This window comes from Oncorhynchus nerka, linkage group LG11 (genome assembly GCF_034236695.1).
Source record: "Oncorhynchus nerka isolate Pitt River linkage group LG11, Oner_Uvic_2.0, whole genome shotgun sequence".
Classification (NCBI taxonomy): domain Eukaryota; kingdom Metazoa; phylum Chordata; class Actinopteri; order Salmoniformes; family Salmonidae; genus Oncorhynchus; species Oncorhynchus nerka.
The window spans coordinates 58,579,675-58,596,004 of NC_088406.1; the positions used below are offsets into that span (position 1 = coordinate 58,579,675).

At 40.0% G+C, this 16,330-nt stretch overlaps 1 protein-coding gene across 1 annotated transcript in view; it reads right to left on the bottom strand.

Annotated features, from left to right (window-relative positions):
- Positions 1 to 3,704: 3,704 nt before the first annotated feature.
- Positions 3,705 to 16,330, bottom strand: part of LOC115137683 (cyclin-dependent kinase inhibitor 1C-like) — a 39,125-nt gene continuing 26,499 nt past the window's right edge. Inside the window, exons 3-4 of the mRNA XM_029674010.2 lie at positions 4,255 to 4,299; positions 3,705 to 4,083 (exon numbers count right to left, since the gene is read on the bottom strand). Coding sequence (XP_029529870.1) covers positions 3,847 to 4,083; positions 4,255 to 4,299 — 282 coding nt within the window. The 3' untranslated portion in view covers positions 3,705 to 3,846. The remainder of the gene's footprint in view (positions 4,084 to 4,254; positions 4,300 to 16,330) is intronic.

Consider the following 16,330-nt stretch of genomic DNA (forward strand, 5'->3'; position numbering starts at 1 on the left):
TATGCCATTTCAAATCCTCTTTATTACATTACAGATAGACATACAGCTAGTACATTAAAGGGAAACTCAAGCAAAATGCTGAAGACAGCTATTACAGTACTTATTGTCAGTTAATGTTCTGGTCATTTCATCAACCATAGCTTGCTCTTGTTGAGTTGAAGTTTCTGATTCATGTCCTTTCTCAGCGACCAGCTGGAGCTGGAGCTGGGGCTGGAGCTGGGACTGGTGCTGCAGATACCGGTGCTACAGGGGCCAGTGCTGCAGGTACCGGTGCTACAGGGGCCGGTGCTGGAGGGACTGGTGCTGCAGGTACCGGTGCTGCAGGGACCGGAGCTGCAGGGACCGGTGCTACAGGGGCCATTGCTGCAGGGGCTGGGTCCCGACCAAGTCTTTGCAGAAGCAGAAGGTGCAGGTACAGAAGCATAACTGTACATTGTTTATAACTGTACATATATAACTGTATATAACAAGGGCCATGCAGATAGTGATACTATAGGTAATTGGTTTGAATGTCAAGTTATTTGAAGGAAAAATCGTTAAACCATTTAAAGTGAAGTTTCTGTCCGTGTTGATACTGTCTTTGGCAACTTTTTATGTGTAAACGTGGGCTGAGGTGCTCTAGTGGTTAAGGCTGCTAACTTTAGCGCACACATATACCGTGTCAGAGTGGGTTTGAATGTAGCCCATGCTCTTCTTGCACAAACTGCCTTTCCTGTCATTTTCTCAATGTCTCTATCCCCCAATAAAGAAACAAATATTCAAAGATGTGTGTCATGCATACTCCTCATCTCCTCACTTGAAGAGCGCTTCTCAATGACATGCTGATGGCCATGCTCATGCTCAGCCTTCAAAAGTAAACAATAAGAAAATAAAGTACATATGGATGAAATACACTAACTTTAAGTATATTCTACATCTAAAATAATAACATTTGCACCAGCATTTCATGTACATACTATATGCATGGCTTACCAAAGCAATAGAGAGAAGCATCACAAATCCAAGTAGAACAACAATCTTCATGCTGAAAGTCTTCATCTAAATAGAGTATAAACATAAACGTCATCACTTTATTAATCCATCTATTCCCTACAAATTACAGATTATATTACATGTATAATCTACTACATAGTTAATGAGCATTTAAGAATGATTTTAATCTGAACGTGTTAGAGTTATTAGAATGTCCATACCTTAACGTATCTCAGGGTTAAAATAATTCTCAGTGCCTCTGTATGCACTAGCACACTCATCAATACACAGACAATATGTAGTGTTTCTCAGCCAATCACAAAGCCCTAATGAAGCCTACATGTGTTACAATGAAGGATGTTATATGTTGTCTGGGTGTTCCTTGCAATGTTGGGCAAACAAATTAGCGTCTTGCCACTGCTATTTATCAAATGCGTACATTCTGGGTCGTCTGCTGTTAATCCTAGAACAATATCTATTATTCCACATGTATATTTATTGCAATAACAATCTCTGTGTGTAACCTTATTACCTTATTACCTCTGACCGGGTAGTGTCAGTGAGTCACAGACCAGCAAATAGGGGTCTCCCTCACAAAGGGGCCTTTGAGCCAAACTATACAGTGCATCAGGAAAGTATTCAGACCCCTTCATCATCAATCTACACACAGTACCCCATTATAACAAAGTAAAACCGTTTTTTAGACATTTTTGCAAACTTATTACGAATAAAAAACAGAAATAGCTTATTTACATAAGTATTCAGACCCTTTGCTATGAGACTCGAAATTGAGCTCAGGTGCATACTGTTTCCATTGATCATCCTTGAGATGTTTCTTCAACTTGATTGCAGTCCACCTGTGGTAAATCAAATTGATTGGATATGATTTGGAAAGACACACACCTGTCTATATAAGGTCCTACAGTTGACAGTGTATGCCAGAGTAAAAACCAAGCCTTGAGGTTGAAGGAATTGTCCGTGGAGTTCAGAGACAGGATTGTGTTGAGGCACAGATCGGGGGAAGGGTACCAACACATTGCTGCAGTACTGAAGGTCCTCAAGAATACAGTGGACTCTATCATTATTAAATGGAAGAAGTTTGGAGCCACCAAGACTCTTCCAAGAGCTGGCCGCCTGGCAAAACTGGGCAATCGTGGAGAAGGGCCTTGGTCAAAGAGGTGACCAGGAACCCGATGGTCACTCTGACACAGCTCCTGAATTCCTCTGTGGAGATGGGAGAACCTTCCAGAAGGACAACCATCTCTTCAGCACTCCACCAATCAGGCCGTTATGGTAGTGGCCAGACGGAAGCCACTCCTCAGTAAAAGGCACATGACAGCCCACTTGGAGTTTGCCAAAAAAGCACCTAAATGACTCTCAGACCATGAGAAACAACGTCCTCTGGTCCGATGAAACCAAGATTGAACTCTTTGCACCATCTCCAAGGTGAAGCATGGTAGTGGCATGCTTTTCAGCGGAAGGGACTGGGAGACTAGTCAGGATCAAGGGAAACATGAACGGAGTACAGTACAGAGAGATCCTTGATGAAAACCTGCTCCAGAGCGGTCAGGACATCAGACTGGGGGCGAAGGTTCATCTTCCAGCAGGATAACGATCCTAAGCACACAGCCAAGACAACTCAGGAGTGGCTCGGGACAAGGAATGTCTCTGAATATCTGTGAGTGGCCCAGCCAGAGCCCGAACTTGAACCCGATCAAACAAATCTGAAGAGACCTGAAAATAGCTGTGCAGTGACGCTCCCCATCCAACCTGACATAACTTGAGCGGATCTGCAGAGAAGAATGGGAGAAACCCCCCAAATACAAGTGTGCCAAGCTTGTAGCGTCATACCCAAGAAGACTCAAGGCTGTAATCACTGCCAAAGGTGCTTCAACAAGGTACTGAACAAATTGATATTTCACTTCTTCTTTTTTTTTATAAATTTGCAAAAAATTCTATAAACTGGTTTTTGCTTTGTCATATGGGGTGTTGTGTGTAGATTCTATTTTATTTTTTAAATCCATTTTAGATTAAGGCTGTAATTTAACAAAATGTGGAAAAATTCAGGGCTTCTGAATACTTTCCGAATGCTCTGTATATACATTCCAATGGCATAAAAAGTGTTTATTGCAACTGTCAGAAAGCATGCAACCAAGTTAGAGTTTAGTCTAGCATTGCAAGACATTTGAGTGGGTTTTTATATCAAATCACAATATTTTAGGAATTTACTGTAGAACGTCGGATATTGATTGAATTCAAATCAGAAACGATGCAAAAATCAACATGTTAAAGGCTTGTTAAAAGCGGGGAAATTGTATACTAGGCTAATATTAAATGTTGTTACTTTCTCAGTGCTAGAGAAAGATATCTACAGTACCTGACTTCATACTGAAGTTAAAGAGTTGAGGTTCACAAACGTTTTTTGTTGTAACCCATTTTCAAAGTGTCTTTCAAAATGGTCAAGTTTTTAGCCACCAAATAGACAACAACATATTTTGTTATCTGCAATGCAAGAGAATTTGGTGGTGGGTTTTGACCCCTTTTTGGAAACACCAAATACCCTGCATATTGATAATGACTTCAGGCGTTTTGGGGATTTCATACTTGTATTTGGACTTGTAGAGCCTTCCACCTTATGTCAGAGTAGTTTCACTCCTGTTTTGAAAGCATCACAAATAGAATTACCCCTTTCTGTAAATTAAACAGAACACAACAGACAAACATATACATAATGACGGATCTTAAAACTTAATTAATTTATTGATAATGTAATAATCAGCTTTGAACAGCAGCTAATATCAACATAATTTAAGTAAACAAGGTGGAGACATGGGAGTCAGAGTTTTCTCTCTGGTTCCTCTGGCGACGCCCATCTCATTTTCCTCCCGCTGCTGGGGCCGGTGTGGCGGAGGCAGCTGGAGCGGGAGCTGGAGCGGGAGCTGCAGCAGGAGTTGCCACAGGAGTGGCAGCGAGTCTGGCAAATAGGAAGGGCAGGAGGGCCATCAGGGCGGAGTTACTTTGGGGAGGCTGGGCATAAGGGAAGTATGATGGGTACTGTGGTGGCTGATAGTGGTAAAACCCTCCCAAACCACGCCCATTACCCCTGAACATCTGTGGAGAGAGAGAGAGAGAGAGAGAGAGATGGATGGATAGTCAGTGTTACAGGGAAGTTCTGGATTCAAATATACTAGTAATCATATTCAAATAGTAGCCCATACTATAGTACTCTAATAGATAGAATACCTAATAGATACCAATAGATGGTGCTAAATATTACTATACCTCATCACTAGCTGAGCGCTCCTCTCGATCATGTTCCTCAGACACCTGCACACACAAACAAAATCACAGGATGAAGGATATTACAGTATAAAGTGATCAACACTCAAAGTGTGAACTTAAGCTCATCATATTGGGGAAAAAAATCAGATTTTTACTCATTCCATTGCCATACAATCTGTGGAAGGAGCAATCTCTTGATGTATTGATGTGTAAATTGCAGGATTGATGTTGTATTTCAAGAATTCTTACAAGAATGGAAGAACAAAGTCCAATCAGGCACATCACTAGGACTAGTAGTTTCATGGTCACCATGGAATTCTTGAAATGAAAAAGATGTATAGTGAATTCAAAGCTAGGCACGCATGACTAAACTCCACAACAGTATTCTTTGAAGCTCTTACCTGTTCAAGTGATGTAAAAGGGTTAGAAAGTTGGTATTAAAGATGAGACACTGATGCTGTATTGCAACTGAACAGCTAGAATGTGCTTTTTATAGACCGTTTTAGTTCACAGTCAACCACTGAGCATTCAGTCAACCAATGAGCTTTAAAGGATAGTGCTGTCATCCAATGCGTGTCCTAAAGATGTCAAATGTGATGAAAATAGGCATTTGGTGGGTAATCCTAAAAATACATATATCCACAGTCCCCACAAACAACAATGTCTCAACAGTATTAAGAAACTTTGGCTGTTCAAAAGTTTTGAAACTGTAAATGATTAATTCACCTGGTTTTTGGGGATTGCGGAGGCTAAATTAACACATCATGCAACGTACGTTGTGTATTCACTAGGTTTAACAAATGTTACATTTATTGATAACATATTGTTTCAAATTGTAATGTACAACTTGATTTTATGCAATATAGCTAACGTACCACACTTCATTTACATTTCTCAGTTATGCAATGCAATGTACAACACTTAATTTTAATTTCCACAAACATTATTAGCATTCTTTAGAGGAATGGAGGGACATACAATTGAGCTTGAAATAATCATTTGTTGATTGAACAGAAATGCATAAAGGAATTACAAATCATGGTGTAAAGTGTAGATTTCCACAGAGTGCTGAATGGTGGCGTGGGTGAACATTCTGTGTGATGCAGGATATCAAGCGACATACTTTTTCTGATAGACAGAAAAGTACATTAATTAATATAAAGATCCATTTTATCTTATGTAGTGGGAGTTTAATATGCAATACATTCGAAAAGTAGTCAGACCCTTAACTTTTTCCACATTTTTTTTTACGTTACAGCCTTATTCTAAACATGTTTTTTTGTTTATCCCTCATCAGTCTACACATATTACCCCATAATGACAAAGCAAAAACCTTTTTTTCAACATTTTTCATTGGACATGATTTTGAAAGGCACACACCTGTCTATAAGGTCCCATAGGCCGGATTTGAACCCAATCAAACATCTCTGGAGAGACCTGAAAATAGCTACAGTGGGGCAAAAAAGTATTTAGTCAGCCACCAATTGTGCAGGTTGTCCCACTTAAAAAGATGAGAGAGGCCTGTCATTTTCATCATAGGTACACTTCAACTATGATCCAGAAAATCACATAGTAGGATTTTTAATGAATTGATTTGCAAATTATGGTGGAAAATAAGTATTTGGTCAATAACAAAAGTTTTATCTAAATACTTTGGTATATACCCTTTGTTGGCAATGGCAGAGGTCAAACGTTTTCTGCAAGTCTTCACAAGGTTTTCACACACTGTTGCTGTTATTTTGGTCCATTCCTCCATGCAGATCTCCTCTAGAGCAGTGATGTTTTGGGGCTCTTGCTGGGCAACATGGACTTTCAACTCCCTCCAAAGATTTTCTATGGGTTTGAGATCTGGAGACTGGCTAGGCCACTCCAGGACCTTGAAATGCTTCTTACGAAGCCACTCCTTCGTTGCCCGGGCGGTGTGTTTGGGATCATTGTCATGCTGAAAGACCCAGCCACGTTTCATATTCAATGCCCTTGCTGATGGAAGGAGGTTTTCACTCAAAATCTCACGATACATGGCCCCATTCATTCTTTCCTTTACACGGATCAGTCGTCCTGGTCCCTTTGCAGAAAAACAGCCCCAAAGCATGATGTTTCCACCCCCATGCTTCACAGTAGGTATGGTGTTCTTTGGATGCAACTCAGCATTCTTTGTCCTCCAAACACAACGAGTTGAGTTTTTACCAAAAAGTTATATTTTGGTTTCATCTGACCATATGACATTCTCCCAATCTTCTTCTGGATCATCCAAATGCTCTCTAGCAAACTTCAGACGGGCCTGGACATGTACTGGCTTAAGCAGGGGGACACGTCTGGCACTGCAGGATTTGAATCCCTGGCGGCTTAGTGTGTTACTGATGGTAGGCTTTGTTACTTTGGTCCCAGCTCTCTGCAGGTCATTCACTAGGTCCCCCCCCCCCCTGTGTGGTTCTGGGATTTTTGCTCACTGCTCTTGTGATCATTTTGACCCCACGGTGTGAGATCTTGCGTGGAGCCCCAGATCGAGGGAGATTATCAGTGGTCTTGTATGTCTTGTTTGTAGGTGACCAAATACTTATTTTCCACCATAATTTGCAAATAAATTCATTAAAAATCCTACAATGTGATTTTCTGGATTTTTCCCCCTCATTTTGTCTGTCATAGTTGAAGTGTACCTATGATGAAAATTACAGGCCTCTCTCATCTTTTTAAGTGGGAGAACTTGCACAATTCGTGGCTGACTAAATACTTTTTTTTGCCCCACTGTAAGTGCAGCAGAGAAAAGCAGAAAGACAGAGAGGAGTGACTGCATCAATAACCCTTGCTCTGACCCAACTGCATCCCTTCCTTATGCATATTATATTAGGAAGTTATCATTTAAGAGCATTTAAGATCAATCACAATCAGTAAAAAAGAATCATGCTAGCTAACTAGCAGATTTACATCAATCATCAACATCAATGTTCAACTGATAGCCCACCCTCTTTTCCCAATGTCAATCATGTCTTAAGGAGGCAATTACCCCTGATCATTACTCAGTCCCATTACATTATGCATAAGAGTCATTGGACAAAGGTGTCTTCTGTATGGGGGAGTTTTGTTGAGAGCCCCAACGCTCAATCTGAACGTTAACACGAGTCGCTTGCTGTATGATTTTGGAAGCATATGAGTGATATGCTTTTTTTTAAACACAAGGTTAGATTTATACACACCTAGATAGGGTTAGAGTTAGTGTCCTCATGTTACAGCGCTTGTTTACAGAAAACAGACGGAAGACAAAAGTCGATCGAGCACCTGTGCTAATATCAAGCATGCGCCAAACGACTTTGTGTAACTGTAACTCGGAAGTGTTTCAGAAGTGTGGTTTCATCAGATGGAGGCCCCGTAGCTTTATGGATCTGGGCAAAACTGCTACAGTAAGTGCATATTTTTTACTCTAAAGATTATTTCTCGCTGATAAGAGATTAGGGCCATATGATTTGAAAGCCGTATAAAAAAAAATGGTTATTGACGATTCTAAACGTCAAAACACTGCATCGGGATTGTTGTTCACGTGAACCAGTCATGGGTGAAGCTAATGGATGAAAACTGTAGGGAGAAGGCAGAATGTCTCCTAGAGTTTTTGGGAGCTAGGTGGCAATGTAACTAGCTTGCTTACAATTTGTAATGAGTGAGTGTGTAGCTGCAGAATAAATAGGCCTATGCACTAGCGCTATGTGAACGGGGGCATTATCATACTATCGGGGCATAGCCATGGTAGACAAAATAATGGCAGAAGTAATGGCTTGCCCAGAATTTTTATACATGACCCTAAGCATGATGGGATGTTATTTGCTTAAACTCTGGAACCACTCCTGTTTCGAAGCATTTGCTTTCAGTACACTTTGTATCCCTCATTTACTCAAGTGTTCTGTTACCTACATGTTTCATACACATTGATCTCTGTTCACTACAATGTTGAATAATTTCTCCTTACAGTCTGGGACGTACCTCGTTTGAGGTAGAGTTGGAGTCAGAGCTAGAGCGTGAAACTCACAAGTGACATCAGCCTAAATTTTTTTTTTACACATGTGAACATGCATACATAAATGACAGTACATTATATTATATATACAGTAAATGGTCAAAGAAAACGTATATTTTGGGGCATATCAGTTGTATGTTATTTTTTGTTAAACAGGAACAGCCAAGGACAAGCCCAGGAGGCAGCACAGAAAGATTGTAGTAGCATGCATTGACGCAAGCTTCAATGGAAAGTATGCGCAGAAATCAATGGCGGACATTATTTGAGTTGAAGCGAGAGAAAATAAACCCTGACTTTGGAATTATATTTTTATTTAAATAGGCAAGACAGTAAAGAACAAATTCTTATTTTCAATGACGGTCTACCAGGGAACAGTGGGTTAACTGCCTTGTTCAGAACGACAGATTTTTACCTTGTCAGCTCTGGGATTCAATCTACCAACTTTACTGGCCCAACGGCTCTAACCACTGAGCTAGCTGCCCATTCACATGTCATATGTTGCCTGACTACATTTTTTTTCATTATACTTTTAATTCTGTGTTAATTTTGGCATGTTTACCTGCCTACAATACCCACTGTAGTGTGCGTAGATCACAAGCCCATAGTAAGTCAATAGGGCTAACTGGCTAGCTACCACTGTTAAAAACATGTTTTTAGAAATGTTTGCAAATTTATTGAAAATGAAATACAGAAATATCTCCTTTACATAAGTATTCACACCCCTGAGTGAAAACATTGTGGAAGCACCTTTGGCAGCGATTACAGCGAGGAGTCTTTCTGGGTAAGTCTCTAAGAACTTTCCACACCTGGATTGTGCAACATTTGCCCATTATTTGCCCAATATTCAAGCTCTGGAAAATTGGTTGTTGATCATTGCTAAACAAACATTTTCATCTCTTGCCAAGGTCTTTCAAGTAGATTTAGGTCAAAACTTTAACTCAGCCACTCAACAACATTCAGTCTTATCTTGGTAAGCAACTCCAGTGTAGATTTGGCCTTGCGTTTTAGGTTATTGTCCTGCTGAAAGGTGAATTCATCTCCCAGTTTCTGGTGCAAAGCAGGCCGAACCAGGTTTTCGCAAGGATTTGCCTGTGCTTAGCTCCATTCTGTTTCTTTTTTTACCCTGAAAAACTCCCCAGTCCTTAAAGATTACAAAGCATACCAATCAGTGTACAAATGGTGTGTATTCATGGAAGCCAAGGAATGCCAGGCTTCCCCAAAATATTACCATGAAATGAAGAAAACAAACTAAATAATTGATCATACATTTCCGTCAATTCGGAGGAGGGGGAATGTAATCTCACCGGAAAAAGCATCTGAGTGAATGCAACAGCACCGCTCTGTCTATCTATCTGATGCTGTCTGGTCAGAAAGGGTATGATATTGTTGCCGCCCGTAGCGTTGAATGCAAGGGAAGCCAGTGAGCATTTGGCCTCCCTTGATAAAAAAAAAAATTAAAAAAAATTGCCAATCAGTGTTGACTGAAACTGAGTGAGTTTAGCTGTGAATAGTCCTGGCGCACCAAAAAAAAAGCTGTCAAAGGATTTGGCTTCAGATAAAAAAAACTGTTGCATCTCATTTTGTTGTTGTCTTCCTGTGGCTAGTTAGTTAGCTAAAGTTGTCGTTTTCCTAAATTAGCCATCGATGGAGATAGGGATTTGGACTTGTGGTTTTACTTAATTCTCCGGACTGGCCAATGATTATAACGAAGATTCTGATCCAACCATAAATTCATACATTGTGCCCCTGGCCTAAGAGGATAGAAGTTCAACATGTACAGTACAAGACAAAAGTTTGGACAAACCTACTCAAGGGTTTTTCTTAATTTTTGCTATTATCTACATAGAATAGATTGTAGAATAATAGTGAAGACATCAATACTATGAAATAACACATATGGAATCAAGTAGTAACCAAAAAAGTGTTAAACTAATCAAAATATATTTTATATTTGAGATTCTTCAAAGTAGCCACCCTTTGCCTTGACGACAGCTTTGCACACTCTTGGCATTCCCTCAACCAGCTTCATGAGGTAGTCACCTGGAATGCATTTCAATTAACAGGTGTGCCTTGCTAAAAATGTATTTGGGGAATTTATTTCCTGCATTTGAGCCAATCAGTTGTGTTGTGACATGGTAGTTTTGAACAAACACCCACTTCGCTCCCCACCTTTGAATGTTGCCAAATCATCATGGGACGTACGTGATTATAGAATTAAGTAGGCTTATGACTACAAGTTAAACTGAGTCACCAGCTTAAAAAGTGTAATATGTAACATAATCCCCACCTTGCCACAACAAATGTATTTTTTCTCTTTCTTGAATGTATATTTTGCCCCAAGCAAAACGTTTCATTACAGATCCATTTTAGAAGTTCCCACTTTTTAAAGGTATCTGTTTTAGTAGAGACGTAATATACATGATAAAATATAAAATTCCTCATCTTTAGTACACTCATCCAAGCTACTGTCAAACTGCCACAGAATAGCATTGCAATCACAGTGCTCTTTCTTTTGGCAAACTGGCATTGTGGGATTCAAGGTCAATTAATGCATTACATACAGTCAAAGCCCTGCTGAAGCCAGGGGAGTGGAGGGGTACCTACTAAGATATTCAAGTGTTGCATATTTCCTCACAATATTGTTTTTGAAATTAATTTTGGACTGATGCCCAACTGAGCATTCTAGTCAATGCATCGAAAATGAGTGCTGTGGTGGAATATTCTATTCAAGTGAGAGAGACAGTCATTTCTTCAAACAATCATATTTTTTCAATATCGATTAATTACTGCAATAATGAAACCGTCGACTCTGAGCCGAGAGCCTACACTTTACAGACCATGCGGTTCCTTATATACCTGATACCAAGATTGCGCAGTCTTAAAGTAGCTGGTTCAATCCCCCCCCCCCCCCCATCTGCCTCTGGTGTTGTCTCCCAGATGCCAGGATAATTAGGAAAACTGAGGCATTTGTTCTGTTCCTCCAGACTCTCTCTCTCTCTCGGTGACACCCATCACATCTGAACTATGGAATGCCAGCTGTAGGTTGTTTTATCACCAAGCCATCACTTAATCAGTTGCCAGCCCAAGTTCCATAAAGACTACTCTCAGTTAACTCAGAAGGGAGCGAGAGAGTCCTAAGAACCATACTATATTAAATAAAACAACCATTCGGTGAATAAATATAACAATCTTGTAATCCTGCTACCACAGCGTTGATGAAGATTTCAACAAAAATGCATTACAGTGGCTTGGAAATACAATGACATTCAATAGTAGGCAAATAACTAGCAGGAAATCCTTTTCTCTTCATTTTTATGTCACCAGTTTGACTTTAGATGCAGTTTAATGTTAGCAAGCTAGCTAAGATTTATGGGAGGCAACCATATTTTAGCTAGCTAATGTTTGTATTTGTATTTATTATGGATCCCCATCTTCCTGGGGTCCAGCAAAATTAAGACAGTTTAAACAATCTTAAAAACATTACAATACATTCACAGATTTCACAACACACTGTGTGCCCTCAGGCCCCTACTCCACCACTACCACATATCTACAGTACTAAATCCATGTGAATGTATAGTTGATTGCTAGCTACTTTTGTTGAACTTTGCGAGCTAATGACAACATTGCCATCTGTCTAAAGTAAATATGACAAGATGATAATACTGGCAAAGTTGTTTCCTACTAAATATTTGACTACTTTAGCAATGTCATCATATTTCCAGGCACTATAGTGTAATTTAGACTGAACAGTATTTAGCCTCCATCCAGAATGACTGTGCTTACCACCACTTTGGGGCACTTTTGTGGCCATGCCGATAGAGGGCAGCTTGAGAACTTGTATAACAATATCATGACGTGACGGAGTGATGGTGCAATCTATGAATATGGATTAAAAAATATATAACAAAACATTGTTTGATCAAAAAATGTAATTGGCCTCACTGCTATTAGCCCATACAAACGTATTGAATAACAGATTCCCTACATGGAAAAACAGATAGTCCCCCCCAAAAACGTTTGTTCTAAAGTGCCTGTCCTATATCTGAGTGATATAAGAAAGATCAGGAAACATTTGTATTTAATTGTATTTATGTATTTAAATCATTCTATTTGGCAATAAACGGTCTCCATGCAGTACATTTAATTCTTCCATACATTTTTGCAACTGGTACCGAGTGGCATCCATACAAGTCTTGTGAGGCCTGTGGGTGTCCTAGAGCAAACCAACATGAACATGTGCTCGTGAGCATCTCAACTTTCCACAGTGAGCATCTCAACTTTCCACAGAGGTGCCATATTAGCGTGTAGCCCAAACTGTTCGGATGCTACAATTTATAAGTCGTCAGTACCGACTTCAGAAGAGTCCCAAGACGCTTGTGGGGGTCATGGAGCAAAACGGAGAACACCGTCATGTCCATTGGGAGTCTTTCCATAGCGGGGTCATGCAGGCCAATCTGTTCGAACGCTACAGATGATTTTGTGAAAATACAGTTTTTTTTGGGGGGGGGGTGTATTATGGTTGGACAAACATCGCTCTAGGTCTGTCACCTTTAACCGAAGATGTGGAAGATGTGGAAGTGGAACCCGGAGGAAGCGGTGGATTGAGACGCTTCCAATGCAAAAAAAACAGATATCTCTAGCTTAAATTGACATATTTTATAGGGAATTTTGTATTGTGCTAATTAGATTTCCTCGAGATCTCGGACTTCGGCTCTAGGGGTTACACCCATTAGCAAAGCCTGAGGGATAATTGCACTCTTGCACACAGAGGCTGTGTTTTCTCAAACTGTATAGAGATTGCACAACACTTAATGTCTAATATAAGTGTCTTTAGGAAGAGGCTTAGAGCACAAAGATTCTGGCCAGGTAAGAGACTGGCGAGACTAATTTCGAATGTGATTTGTCTTATAGCAACCTCTAAATAAATATGTTGATTAGCAATGAACACATTTATTATCTACTTGTTAGACTCATTTACAGCTTTTTGTTAATCTAGCAGAGACTGAGAGGGTTAATACTGTGTCTAGATAGTCATACAAATTGTTCCCCAATATCACTGAATATTATTATTCCGGCATGATATGCTGATTCCATTATAATAGGCTCTGAATGAATAAATAATGAATCAATGAAACAATTCTCTGTCAAAAAGTCTTCACACTCACACACACACACACACACACACACTGGGAAAAACACACACACACACACACATCAGGTGAGGTATCACTTTTAACCACATGATGTCACTCATGGCATGATATTGAAATAGCTTCCATAATGATTCATCACTACAGTAGTGCCTTGATTATTTTCTTGTTTTCTTTGTTGATGTGATGGTAACTTCCAGAGTAAGTCTCCCGAAAGTACAACAATCTTACTCTCAGTATAGTCAAGCACCTCCTGCGACAATAAGTCCAAAACTAGTTTTGCCACTCATTCTGCACTTTCATTGTCCTTTTAAGAATATGTACTGTACTGTATCCAGGTACAGTAACTGTAACCCAGTGATTGATTTACTTGCTCATCATAAGCATCCTGGTGAAATCAGCAGTGGAGTGGGAATAGGTTGAATGATTAAATGTATGTAACACAGTGGCGGTCAGTGCCGTTTATGATGAGGGAGGACAAAAAAATGTTTTCAATAGCATGGCCTTATTTCTATTACAGCATGTTGGATGGCTGTCATTCATATTTCATTCACCCAGCTCAATGTAACATCGATAGGTTTAGGCCACTACATGATACTAAAATGTTCACTATACCCATCAATAGGTTGCTACAACCTAGCCTATGAATTCAAGAGAAAAATTTGAGATGACAGACAGTGACACATGGACAGACAGCGACACGTTCAATACAGCGACACATTGCATACTCTTGCCTGCATCTAGCTTATCTAGGGTGTAATCATTAGTCCAACAGTTGCAAACGAGAGTTTCTATTGGACGAATTCTGGTATTTGTATCCCTGTTTCGTTTGCTTCCATTTAAAAAATGTTTTTCAACAGAATCGGCGGAATGAATACACTGCTGATCACGCATAAACACAGTTCACTTTCATAGGAGCCACGTTGTATTCCTTCTTGCCTTTATGCACTCTCCTCCTCTCACGTTTTCCTTCGTTTATGGACTTCAATGAACAACACATCAGACTCTCCTCTTCTTCTGACGAGGAGTAAGAGATGTCAGACCAATGTGCAGCGTTGTAAGTGTCCATTTTAATATATAAAACTGAACACTACAAAAATACAAAATAACAACGTGAATGAACAAACGAAAATCGAAACAGTCCCGTATGGTACAGACACAGGAAACAATCACCCACAACTCAAAAGTGAAACCAGACTCCCTAAGTATAGTTCTCAATCAGGGACAACGATTGACAGCTGCCTCTGATTGAGAACCACACCAGGCCAAACACAGAAATCCCAAAACATAGAAAAAAGAACATAGACAACCCACCCAACTCACGCCCTGACCATACTAAAACAAAGACACAACAACAGAACTAAGGTCAGAACGTGACAATAATGTGAATACGTTTTAAAACATGTTTAAATGTTTAAAACATAACTCCAATATTGTTCACAAAACCAATATAGCCTCACTGAATATATTAAGACATATCAACGGACAAAACAAGATGCTAATCCTCAGATTTAAGTCATGTGTTAACCATTTTCTCTCAAGCCCCACCCCTTTCCCTCTCACGCACACTACCCCTCTTTTTTTCTCCTCCATGTAGCTAGATGTCCAGTGATGCATATATTTGTATGAATAGGTCATTTTATTAATGTAAGCTTCATTTAGAAAGGTAAATCAATTTAGACCAATCTTATTTGCAAAAGGTTACAACAATATTTCACACATCCAGCTCTGACTAACAAATGCACAAACAGTTTGACATGTTTGAATTCAAAATCATATTTCTCAGGCAAAGGAAAGTGTGCAGCAGGGGACATATGCCATTTCAAATCATCTTTATTGCATTGCAGACAGACATACAGCAAAGACATTAAAGGGAAACTCAAGCAAAATATGGAAAACAGCTATTACAGTACTTAGTGTCAGTTAATGTTCTGGTCATTTCTTCAACCATAGCTTGCTCTTGTTGAGTTGAAGTTTCTGATTCATATCCTTTCTCAGCGACCAGCTGGGGTTGGAGATGGGGCTGGGGCTGTTGCTGGAGATGGGGCTGGAGCTGAGGCTGTTGCTGGAGATGGGGCTGGAGCTGGGGCTGGTGCTGGAGCTGGGGCTGGGACCGGAGCTGGGGCCGGAGCTGGGGCTGGGGCCGGAGCTGGAGATGGGGCTGGAGCTGGGGCTGGTGCTGCAGGGGCTGGGACAAGACCAAGTCTTTGCAGAAGCAGAAGGTAGTTGTACTGCTGGAAAAAGTTTGGAAAGCCACGGCCACGGCCACGGACACGCTAGATGAAGGAGTGATGTAGTCACTGGAGTCTCAGTTGTGTTCACTGTACACAATAACTGTAGTTTATTTTAGCAGAAAATCATACTTTTTTACAGCTGTATATAGCAAGGTCCATACAGATTCTGATACTACTGTGAACGTAATTGGTTTCTATGTCAAGTTGTTTGAAGGAAAAATCATTAAACCATGTGTCCTGGGGTGGTCTAGTAGTTAAGGCAGCTGCATTTAGCGTACACATACAGTGACTTATTCACACCCCTTTACTTTTTCCACATGTTGTTTTGTTACAGCCTGAATTTAAAATGGATTACATTGAGACTTTGTGTTACTGGACTACACATAATACCCCATAATGTCAAAGTGAATTTATGTTTATAGAAACATTTGTTTTCATCACCTTTGTTATGGCAAGCCTAAATAAGTCTTTAGCAAATATGGGCTTAACAAGTCACGTCATGAGTTGCATGGACTCACTCACAATTTTTTTATGACTACCCCACACATACAATTATCTGTAAATGCCGTCAGTCAAGCTGTGAATTTCAAACTGGAGAGAAAGGAAACCGCGCAAGGATTTTAACATGAGGCCAATGGTGACTTTTAAACAGTTACAGAATTTTAATGGCTGTGATAGGAGAG